Raw genomic sequence first — 12,398 nt, forward strand, 5'->3', positions numbered from 1 at the left:
CTCCTGCAGACAGTGGTATTGGAAATTGCATTGCAAACACATGCACATACATTTTGCCCTCTGAAGCCATTTCAAAACCACTGTGGAACTGGGGAACAGCTCTTAAATTTGAGCTGTGCCTTCACTACTGGACAACTAAGCAATCATTACAAATTACTTGGTTAATAAACATCTTTGAGGTTTGTTTTCTTTACTTAAAACCTTACCAGCTCATTTTAAGATTATTGTATTTGGGGGGGAAAAAAAAAAAAGGGAGAAATTAAGCTGTTCCTTCACAACCTTACTTTTTTATAGAAATCATGGGCTCACAGCATGGCTGAGCTTGTCAGGACCCTCCCAATCCATCTGGCCCAATTTCTGTCCCAGCAGGGCCACCCAGAGCAGTCCCATGTCCAGGCAGCTGTTGAAGATCTCCAAGGGGACTCCAAAGCCTCTGGGCAGCCAGTGCATCATCCCCTAATTAAACTCTAAATTATTCATTTTTCGTATTTTTTCCAGATGCCCTCAGCAAATTTGACATACTTTAGTATTTTCAAATCAAAAATATACTTAATTTAAAAGCTAAAAGGAGAAAAAAAACGAAAACCAACCAAATGCAAGAGACACTCACCAAAGTTCAAGGTAGTTGTTTCTGCTCCGTGTCACAGCATAGTCTTCTGGTTCTCAATTTTCACTTCATCTGTGTTTATCAGAACATAAATCAATTTTAGATGCTCTCCTTTATTATCTTAGTAAAACATCCAGTATTTAAAGCTAAACAAGTGATCTGACCTTAGCAGTTTCCAGTGCAGTATCTTCCTCTCTGGTATTTTCTTACACTTTCAATATTTGGTTACGCAAGAAGTTGCATTGTGTTCCCATCCCTCTGGTTCAAAGCATGTGAGGTATGCCATATTATGGCCACGTTAAGCAAAAGATACTATAAAGAAAAGTCTTCAGTACTAACTACCACAGTGGAAAAGCTGTAGTTCAACATTTCTGAGTTTGGCACTTCCATACATAGAAAAAATTGTAAAAGATCCTGAAAAAACAAATATTTTATTGAAGGGGGTGGGTCCATGGAGAGAAGAGAGCTTATGAACTTTTCAGATGACACATGCCTAAGAGTTTTTCCCTATCTATCCCACATGGGAAACTTCTCTGTAAACCGTCACTTTTGCTAGTCCAGTACTTCTATACACAATAGCCCAAGTCTCCATATATCTAATGTTAGCAGAAGCTAGATTCTTCGCTTACTTACTAATCCCATTAAAATAGCTCTGGTAGGAAATCAGTTTTATTAATAAGAAAAGTACACTGAATATCATAAAACATTTGCATTATACAATTTTTACAGTAATACACCATTGTGGATCTACAAAGGTTGGAGCTTCTTTCTTTGTTTCTTTTGTATTACACAGTTGGCTCTTTACCATCTCTCGAACCTCTTTAAATAAATATTTAACAAAAAGGTCTCACTTCTAATAATGGAAATAACAGTGATGATCAGCCACGCTGCAAAAATGCTACAACAAAGCTCCTTTCACCCGCCAGTCTTGAGATAGCAAATCCTGCAGTTCTTCTTCATCTTCGCTACCAATAGCCTCATCCTCTTTCTCTTGTGTTGCTCTTAATCTCATGGCTTCCTTACATTTCTCCTTCATCAAATCCTGGCGGTTGCGCAGAAGCTCAACGCGACGGTAACATTCACTGTTGATAAGTAAATCATTTATTAATATCTGTGGTTTTTTTGCATTATTTTTTTTTTTAAACTCTGATGGATTTGCTTCTCCAACTCTGAATATAGAAAAGCTTAGCAGCTTCCCACCAACTCTTCACTGGAGACATTCAGATCCCAGCTGGACGAGCCCATGTGCAACACGCTGTAAGGAACCTGCTTTAACAAGGGGTCGGTGTAGATGATCTCTAGGGGTCCTTTCCAACCTCAATCATTTTGTGTGTGGGCAACTAAAAATGACCGTGCATCTTCTGAGTATTAATCAAATAGAAACAGACCAAAGGAAGGGAGAGGTATGGTAAATTCTCTAGCAATGAGAGGTAATCAAATTGCAATATGACCACAAATTGGTTTAAGAATAACCTCAGTCTTCTTCCACACATCACACAGTCATTCGTTTTGGTATTTTAGAGGTCTCTGAACTAAAGACAAAAAGGCATCACAAGCATTCAGGTACTTTATCTGCTTACTGAGGACTATACTAGAAATTCATTAAGTAAATGAAGTTACTGAGTTTCAGTTTTCTATTTACCTAGAAGTTCTCATCCTCAAAATGCATTTTTATATCATAATTCTGGCCATTTTAATAAGATATTTTGTTGAAAATCAAAGTATCAGCCTGATTTAAATCAATCTTTGTTTTTGTTTGCATTCTTGTTTGTTTGGAAGAGTCAACAAGGAGAGATTATTGTCTGAATCCTTCTTCCCCTTGTATATCCACAAAATGATAACTTACAGGCAGCCAGAGCTCAATACTTTCCTCAGCCTTCAGATATGAGTGTTATATTGATTTGATTCTGAATTCAAATTTAACTTGAAACAGTCTGCAGTTAAAGGCAGTAAGAACACAAGCAGCCTTGAAGAATTTCAGGAAAAAAATATTATGGTAACAAACTTGAAATTCCTTTGCACCAAAATTCATGTTTTTATCAGGTATTCTGAGACTAGAGGGAGTCTTCTTTCTCCTTTGAATATTTAAGCAATTACCAAAAGAAGATTAAAAGTTAAAAAAAGGCTTGTAACTGTAGTCAAATTGTGATCCACTACTGTTGAAGAACGGTTTGATAGAAAAATTGATTTACTTACATCTGCTCATCAATTTCACCAATCTGACGATCCAGTCGTCCCTCTTCATCATCTTCTGCCACTATTGCTTCTGAAATCTAAACACGTAAAGCTCTAAGAAAATTCATCCTAAATTCCACTGCTGTTCCTTTTTGGCATCTGTGTCTTCCCTTCCTTCCCTCTACCCAAATCAAGTGCCTCATAACTGTCAACCTGCTATCCATATACACCTTCACAAAAGATTCAAGGCATATACAGGAGAAGACTGATATGGTTTCATTACAAGTTGAAATGTTTATTCTTAAAACTAAAATTCAAAAGTAGTTTGGTTGCTCTGGGGTTAACTTTTTGAATTGCTCCATACTCCACTATTTGAAACAGCAACAACAAACCACGTGCATTCAAAGTCTGAAGCTGGAATTGAAGCTATATCCCAGTACTTGAGTCTTAGTTACGCAAGCTTATTAAAAGTATTGGTTAAGTTTTTCCTCTGGATCCCAAAGTATTTCTAACATGTTATTTTTTTCAGCATTTACTTTCTCAAATCTGAATGTCTGGGAGATGCTATGCAGTCAGTGGTCCACGCATAACTGAGAAGATTCCTTCTAAGATGAAGAATCATACGAATGGCTAATGCTAGTAAAATGTACCCAATATTGCTTTTGTATGAATATTTCCTCTGTTTATAGTGCTGAGCGCTTTAAAATGAGCAATGACAATTTTTTTGCACCACCTTCTTAGCACTTGACATAGGAGTGATTATTTGCAATAAAAATTTAAAAACTGGCAAATATTCAAGGGAAACGGTGAGAACATGATATATCCTTAACAACTATTTTATATGGTGTAAAAGCAGAGAAAAAACTGTTCAGGAAGACTTACCATGCAGTGCTATACAGTAAAAAATGGAAGTCAAGAAAAACTGTGATCAACTTCCATCTCACACACACAGACTTTTTTGTCCCCTTCCCAAGTTTCGTGATTTCTTTGCAGTACACTTGAGTTAACCATGAAACCCAGGTCACAGAACCTTATAGATCCTTTTCCAAAAAGACAAATGAGTGGTGGCATTTTTTGTTTTTGCTTTTTTTTTTTTTTTCCTTTGAGGTTAAAATAACCATCTCATCTAAAGAAGGGCCCATAATTACGCCTTGTTTGGATACAGAACATTGATTTGAGATATATCTTATTTAAATGCAATTTAATAAATGCAACTAAATATATGATTGACTGGTTCATCATCAGAATTTTTTTCAACTTAATGTTCCTTAAGTGGAAGAACCATTTGCTCATTTATAAAGTGCATTTAATCATACACTGCATTGCAGACAAGCAGCTGACAAATGCATGTCAGTCACTTTACAGAGCTGCATGAAACTGTTTTTCTCCTTATTGTGTATAGAATTTAGAGTCAATAAAAATATAGACTCCATTACTTACTGTGTTGACCTGTCGCATTGCCTTTTGAAATTCATCCCATTCCTTGTCCATCTGATCCTTTGGAGCATCAACTTTTCGCACCTGAAGGACATGAGAACACAGGTTTAGTAATGATTACTGCCTAGAGAGCCACTGAAACACTCTAAAAAAAACTGGAAAACCAGCATAGATTGGGCTGTGCTCTCAGACAAACAGGTCAGAAAATATATACATTAGTAAATGAAATAACTGATATTGCAGCACTACAGCTGTTTTGGAGGAAAAAATCTGACTCTATTCTTGGATTTAAACAAGAAGCTTGACTACAGTATTAAAGAATAACTGACTAAGAATGGATGGTGTGAGATAGCTGGACTAACAAGAATGACTAATCCCATTGATTTAATGATCTGTAATTTTGCTATGTCAGTCGATAAGGACGAATTCTTCTCCTGTTCAGTCGTACAGTGGAACTATCACACAACTCAAAAAGTAGTAAACTAATTGTTTTCAGCATAACACAAAATGTTAAGTCATTAGTGTTAGGATAGTCTGACCACATTGCAAATCTCACCTGAATTTACAGGCTAACAGAAAAAATAGCTACATAGCACTTTTATTTAAAGATTCTGTAAAGCTTTTTGTTCCATGGTAGACAGCATGGGACTGATAAAGTAGGTGCAGGAAATGCTTTAAGATTTACAAACAAGGTAATCAAAATCAGACTGTGCTTTGAAGTAAATTTGGTAATCTACCTGCATAACCAGAACAGCTCAAGTTAGAAGCTGTGGCATACATTGTGTGTCAGAAGAGAGATTATGCCTAGCTCTGGACAAGATGGAAATCATATAGCTAGGAGAACTAAGCAGTTTGTACAGAAACACGACATTTTTTTACATTAGCTTTTCTTGTCTTCATTCCTCTTTTTGGTAACACAACAATCATCATCTCAGTAAAGAGGACAGTTTGCTATCTTTGGTACTGAGTGCTTATACAAAATCCAGTAGCATGAATTAAGTTTATAGAATATATTAGAAGCTTCCAGGCAAACTACATATTGGGAAGTTATCATTTCCTTTTTCTGTTTTGTGATTATTTCTATCATGTGTGTATGTACTGTGTTACTATGCATTGTGGTTGTCCTTTGTAATTCATAATTATTTGTATTTCTTACAATAAATTGAAACGCTAAAGATATTATTTGTCAAACTCAGAATTTATATGCTAAATTCCTGATGTAAAGAACCAGCACATTCCATGTCCACAATCCCCTCTCCAAAAAGCCTGTCTTAATTCCAGAAATAATTATTTTGTAGATGACTTCGACACACAATCACTGCAGTCACCCCAATGTGATGTCACAAACGTTTCCCTTCCCTTTCATGTCAGCTAAACTTAGAAAGGGCTGATTAAGAAGAACAGCTGTAAATCAATTTCAAGAAAGCCTAAAGGAACGTGTATCCGCTCATCCATGTTATCAGTAAAGGAAATGGCTAAGAAAAAGCTCATTAGCAACTGTCACTACATCTTCCCAGATGTAAGCACACCCTCCTCTGCCAGATAGACATTCCCACTTTGTACAAGCTTCCCACACCATGGTGCAACTTCCTATTTGAAAAATATAACACACCAGTCGCGTGTTACACCACAAATCTTTTGTAGCTCTTTATCTCAATACTCAAAAAGTCATTATTCAAACGTATTTACTTCTACCACAGAGCTGTGGGCATGAGTGGTGCTAAAAGAAACCTGCCACAGTAAAGAGAAACCTAAGCTTGTGATTCTGACAGTGGGACTAAATGAACATAGAGAAGCATTATTCACTGAATCACATTCCAACTTAGATAAAGCAACAGATAAACCACAGAGTGAACAAGAGAAATATGCTCAAGGAAAATAAATGACATTTTGTGTCAAGAATGCTGTTGTTTTGATAGAAACAACAAGAAAGCCATGGAATCTGTGTTAAATGACACAAAACAACATTGCCACCAAAAAAAAAAAAACCAAACAAAAAACCAGCTTATATTTGAAATAGCAGCGTATATTTCAGTGACTGTTCAGTACTGTGCAAGCTGAAGGAAGCCTGAATGAATGTGACCAAATTCCAAGATTTTAAACGGTGACTTTTTGGAGAACGGCCACGTTACGAAAAAACCCACAGCAATAAAAGATGACAGTTGAAAAGCACATTCACTGCTGTAGTCTGCCAGTACTAGAGACTATGCTTCTCGCCATAATCTAGCTGTTCCCATTCCAAGAGGTTGAATAATATCATTGCATAGTAACTCCTGTGCTTTTCAATAGGGTCTCTCAGAGGAGAAGATATAATATATGTGATTGAAAATACATTCTGAAAGATATTTTGAAATCCTTTACACACTTTTTCATGCCTTTTAATTAATAAGAATGAAACTACTTTTCTTATATACTGATACAACTAATTACTGGCAAAGCATCCTCAGCATCCAGAAAATTACTACAACCCACAGAAATAAATAGAGTAGCAGAAAAAGATCTTACTTACTTTTGCATCCACTTCAGGATCATCAAAGAACCCTTCTGGCAAAGCCTCAGCAGTGTTCTCTTTCCTAAAATGTTTGATTATGATTATTCCAAATTAGCTCTTTATAATAATCTCTTTTATTGTGGAGTTATAAAATAGTCAAGAATAAAATCCTTAATTCTTACAGAAGGACCTAGAAGTGAAGGAAATCTTTTTTATATGCCTAAGTTTTGCCTACAGGATTTGTTTCTTTGCTTTGGTCTTAACTAACTCGCAGGGGACTGCAGAAACAGGTTTTAAACTCACTGCCAAAACAGCAGCTGTAGCTTAGGATTCCCAAATTATTTGCTGGGGGGAGTGCATATCCAGACATTTTAATACAAGTCTCTACTTTTGAAAAGGCCAAACCAACATCTGAAAAAGTGCAGAAGAGAGCTGAAGCCCTGCCACAAAACCAGTCAACAGTTTTCTTTAAACAGTTAAAATCAGACACTAAGCTTCAAAAGCATCGTCTATTAAAACTAGCAAATAAAGATGTCTAACAGACACTGTACGACACTGCTCCTATCCCTAATGTGCAACACACTTTCCTATGACGTATATAGAAACGATTCCAAATACAATTTAACAATATGACAAATTATAAAATGATTGCAATCTGTATTTCCTGGAAGGGTAATGTTTATTAACAGCTGCCAAATTTTACAATATTTCATTTGACTGCTTACCGTTCTACTACCTTCTCTTGTGTCTCTGGTTTCTGTATGGATCCTGAATGTGAAACTACAGGAGCAGCCATACTTTTGCTGTCAAAGAAGTCTAAAAGAAAGGATAGAAGCCTATAAGCAGAAAGAACAACTGTTTAAACTTCTATACAAAACTCTGAGTAGACAGGAATTTAGATTAATACCTTACTGAATCAAGGGAAGGAAAGTAAATTACACATTATTCTACTTAAAAGCCTCAGGCAATTACAACAAGAAGCAATAAACATGCTGAGAAAACACTGCACAGTAACAAACCACCAAAAAAAATAATCTCTCCCCTTTCTCTCCCCGAAATTGCTAACAGCAATAATCAGAAAATTAAAGATCCTTTCCATCAATAGCAGTCATCATCAGGCAAACAGCAACATTGTGAAGTTCAACAAAGAAAAATACTAAGTGCTGCACCTGGTATGCAGTAATGCCAGACACAGGCACAGACTGGGAATGAGTGGCTGCAGAGCAGCTCAGCAGGAGGGAACGTGTGAGTGCTGATGCCAGTAGGCTCAGCATGAGCCAGCAGTGTGTCCTGGCAGCTAAGGAACAAACCACATTATGGGGTGTGTGAAACGCAGCACAGCCAACCAAAGAGGTGATTCTCACACTGTGTTTAGCATTGCTGCAGCTTCACATTGAATACTGTGTGCAGGTTTCACAATATAAAAAGCATAATACAATATGAAAGCACCTGCAGGAGAACAACAAAGCTGCTAACAGGGCTGGAGGGCGTGTCCTGTGAAGGAAGGTTGAGGAGATTGAGGTGTCCAGTCTGGAAAGGTGGCTGAGAACAACCTCATCACTCCCTGCAGCACCCTGATGGGAAGCAGAGGGAGGTGCCAGGCTGTGACCTGGTCACTGATGGCAGGATGGGAATGGCATAAAGCTGCCAGTGCAGGGTCAGGCTGGGCATTAGGAAAAACATCTTTACCATGAGGGTGGTCAAACACTGGAGCAGGCTCCCTAGAGCATTGGCTGATGCCCCACACTTGTCACTGTTCAAGAGGCATTTGGAATATGCTTTAACTTTTGATTAATCCTGAAATGGTCCAGTAAATCAGAATCAATGATCTTTGGAGGCCTCTTCCAAATAAACTATTCTACTCTACTCTTATGGACACAGCTTCTTCTCACTGTACCACTTCATTCATCATTACCTGCAGGCAGAGAATTAGGTATTACTTCTCGAGTTGGAGGTGGAATTTCAGTTTTGTGCATAACAAAAGATCTGTTCGGTTGATCTTGTTCCTCTTCTTCTTCTTCATCGTCATCATCATCATAATTTCCTGACAATAAACTGGGACCAGGACCTTTCAAAAACTGTTTGTTTGCTTTGCTTTGCTCTGCTTCATCGAAAAAATCTGCTGGTAGCCTAGTAGAGAATACACAATGAAACAAAAATCAGTTTGACTCTAGCATCTGCAATCTATTCAGTCTAAAATACCAAGTTGTTCTCACATCCTGTACAATATGCTAAACCATGCAGTTACAGATGAAACCACTGTCTGAAGGTAACACAACTGTTGCTTTCTTCTGAAGTTCCCCAGGAATGCTGAGATTAGTGCTGAAAGACATTTCCATTATGTTTTTGTATTAGAACACTCAATACAAGAAACATTAATAGAAGTATCCTACAACAAAGTGAGCTTGGAGGAATGACAGCTTCAGTGATTCTAGTTGTAGACTTATCTGCATCTGTATATCTGCTATTAAATACAAAATTCATGGCTAAGCAGTCATACAAATGTCACTTAAATCTTGTATCCTTCATGTGTAACACAACTGCTCATTTTGGGTTCCTACTGAAGCTCAGAAGTGCAGTTTAGAAGATCTGTGCAGGCTCAGCAATGAGAAAAATCAAGTTTGCTTAGGATAGCAACAGGTCTCCAAGTCAAATACTTTCCTCGGTTGTAATAAAAATGATCATACTGATCAATCATCAGTAATCAACAAACCACTCAACTGCCAATTTTACACACATACATGTACAATTCCAGCAAGGTAAGCGTATTTTAGAGTCAAAACAACACCACCTAATATCTACACTAAATAACAGTGTTTCTCAGTTTACCATGAGAAAATTTTACAGGAGATCTCACGTAGCATTTACCCATCTCATACTGATGTCCAAACACCATTAGAAATCTTACACGGGAGTAAGATGCATAAATCCAATCCTTTCAATTCAAATACATCTGTTCCTTTGCAAGAGTTCAACTGCAATATAAGTGTTTGCATGAATTTTAAGTAAAATTATGTCTTAGTGAAGATGTGTCAATGACATTTGTTAATGGTTTTTGATACTAAATATTATTTAAAGATATACTAAAAGATTTTCCTTCATTTCAGTCATCCCTTTGGCAGCATCATTAAAGACTGGAGTGCATACTGCAGTGAAATTATTTTCATTACAGTAGACAGTGTAATAATAACACATATTAATGCTTACAAGTCTGATAGTGAGAGCAAAGAGACTTCTGTTTTGTCGCAGACACTATAGTTAATACTACAGTTTTCTCATCTGCACAGAAGATGTTGCCTCATTCGGGAATATACACTTGCATTAGAAACTGAGCAGAAGCAGGAATTTGCTGATTGAATCATTACCCTTGGCTAGAAGAAATGGGGAAGAACAGGATGAGAAGGTTAAAAACCAACACAGGTATAAACAAAACAATACGTGGTATAGTCTACTTACCCAGATGTAGATGTATGTGGCTTATCATCTGTACCTGTAGAACAGACAAGAGCCATTTCTTAGAACCCATGCTTTTAAAACAAACCTATTTTGCTAACTACAACAGCAAATTTAGAAAGGTAGAGATTATCATCATCATTTATCAAGACTTGCAAATTAAATGCCCTTTATTACTATCAGGTATGACAAACACTACAGGAACTTCCAACCCTACACACAGAATCATAGAATTGCTCAGGTTGGAAAAGACCTTAAAGATTATCAAGTCCAACCACAACCTATCCATACTACACTAACTCTAACAACACTCCACTAAATCATGTCTCTGAGCACCACATCCAAACGGTTTTTAAACACATCCAGGGATGGTGACTCAACCACCTCCCTGGGGAGCCTATTCCAATACTTAACAACACTTTCTGTAAAGAAGTTTTTCCTGATATCCAACCTAAACCTCCCCCGGCGCAACTTGAGGCCATTTTTCCTCGTCCTGTCACCTGTCACCAGTGAGAAGAGACCAACCCCGCTCTCGCTGTAAGCACCTTTCAGATACTGGAAGAGAGCCATAAGGTCTCCCCTCAGCCTCCTCTTCCCCAGGTTAAACAGCCCCAGTTCCTTCAGTCACTCCTCAAAGGGAATATTCTCCAAGCCCTTCACCATTCTTGTTGCCCTTCTTTGGACCTGCTCCAGCACCTTTCTGTACTGAGGTGCCCAAAACTGAAACACACGTAAGGTTTTACCTTAAGTTTTAGTGATTACTTAGGCTCTTGTACTTACTTAAGGACAGCGTAATAGGTTACCTTATTGTACTTAATGTAACATAGAATAGTAAAAACACTCCATGAATATGAACCACAATGAGTACTTGAAATCAATGGTGCAGAGAAAAGGAGATAAGCTACTGAGCAGATCAGACAATTTGTAGAGTAAGACACTTCTTCCCCTTCCAGCAGCAACAGGCTGACATTAACTCAACAGTCATTGGCTCACAGCACAGCAAAAGAAAACCTAGCACCGAACAAGTAAAACTGCCAGATTCTTGCAAGCGCTTGAAAAAGTATTTTCCCTCTTTACCTTTTGTTTTCTTTAATTGTGTGCTTTCTGCATCGGCAGTTTTTCTCTTGACAGGCTGAGACGATGCACCAGCAGCTGAACCACTCGCTGCCTGCTTCGCGCCCTTTAATTCTGCAACCCTCTGCAAAGAAACACAACGTTTAAGAGGCTTTCCTACCAAGAACGTTTAGCTATCAGTTTAAAATGCAATCATTCCAGAACATAACGCTTCTGGTGACCTGTTACACGATGTGATGTGGGACCAGAGCAACACGGAACCTCACAGCCCACCCAGCCCCAACCTCAGCCGTGGGCATGGCTGCCACTCAGCAGCTCCGGTTGCCCGGGGCCCGACCCAACGCGGCCTCCCAGCGCCGTCAGGGACGCGACGCCCGCAGCCCCCCGGGCAGCCTTTCCCACCGCCTCGCCGCTCACTCACAGGCGACCGGTGCGGCCTGACGCCCGCTCACCTCGCGGTGCTGCTTTCCCAGGACGTGAGTCTGCCACAGCAGCTCGCTCTTCACGGGCGCGCTGCACAACGTGCAGCTCAGGTGGCCCAGGCTGTTGTACGTGACGACGCCGTTAAGGAAAGACGCGGTGCTCTGCGGTGAACCTCCCCCCGCCCTCAACGCTACCTCCCTTCCTCCCCCCCAGCGTGAATCGGAGCCGACGGCCCTCCCCGCCCAGCCCGCCGAGGATATTTGGCGAAAGGCGATTCGATCCGCTTCTTGTCCGCGTTCTGCCGCTTCTTCTCCCGCATGAGACGCCGCAGCTCCTCCTGCCGCACCTGCTTCCGCCCCGCACCTACCCCGGCCGCCGCCATCTTGTCCCGGCGAGCAGAGCGAGGCTGCGGCTCCGCCCTTTGTGGGCGGGCGATGGCCGCCCCCTTACTGGGGTTGGGGGAAGCGACGGGATCGGACGCCGCGGCCTCGCCCCGAAGGGGAAGACGGTAGAAGTATCACGTCGTAAGGCATAGCGCTCCGAAGCGCGAGCGGCCACTGAAGTCAAAGGAAAGCCCAAACCTAGCAGCAAGCACGACTCCAGGTTCACAGTAACAGCAGTCACGAGAATTTCTCACTGAGAAGTTCACCAAAACCAGCGTATTTGCTGCTGTTCTGTCAGAATAAACCACAGAATGGCTCAGGACCCTGCAAGGAGGGCTGTCCTGGTGCACCTGGC

At 39.7% G+C, this 12,398-nt stretch overlaps 1 protein-coding gene across 1 annotated transcript; it reads right to left on the minus strand.

Moving 5' to 3' along the window:
• Positions 1 to 1,019: 1,019 nt before the first annotated feature.
• Positions 1,020 to 12,125, minus strand: ZNF830 (zinc finger protein 830). Its single transcript, XM_010708593.4, has 10 exons — positions 11,921 to 12,125; positions 11,690 to 11,789; positions 11,241 to 11,361; positions 10,167 to 10,200; positions 8,626 to 8,840; positions 7,436 to 7,526; positions 6,729 to 6,792; positions 4,223 to 4,303; positions 2,804 to 2,880; positions 1,020 to 1,689 (listed from the first exon to the last, which is right to left on the minus strand). Exons 1-10 carry the CDS (start codon positions 12,040 to 12,042, stop codon positions 1,506 to 1,508), a joined length of 1,089 nt encoding a protein of 362 aa, XP_010706895.1. The 5' UTR covers positions 12,043 to 12,125; the 3' UTR covers positions 1,020 to 1,505.
• Between the last annotated feature and the right edge of the window lie 273 nt (positions 12,126 to 12,398).

Source organism: Meleagris gallopavo, chromosome 3, assembly GCF_905368555.1.
Source record: "Meleagris gallopavo chromosome 3, MGAL_WU_HG_1.1, whole genome shotgun sequence".
NCBI classification, from domain to species: Eukaryota; Metazoa; Chordata; class Aves; order Galliformes; family Phasianidae; genus Meleagris; species Meleagris gallopavo.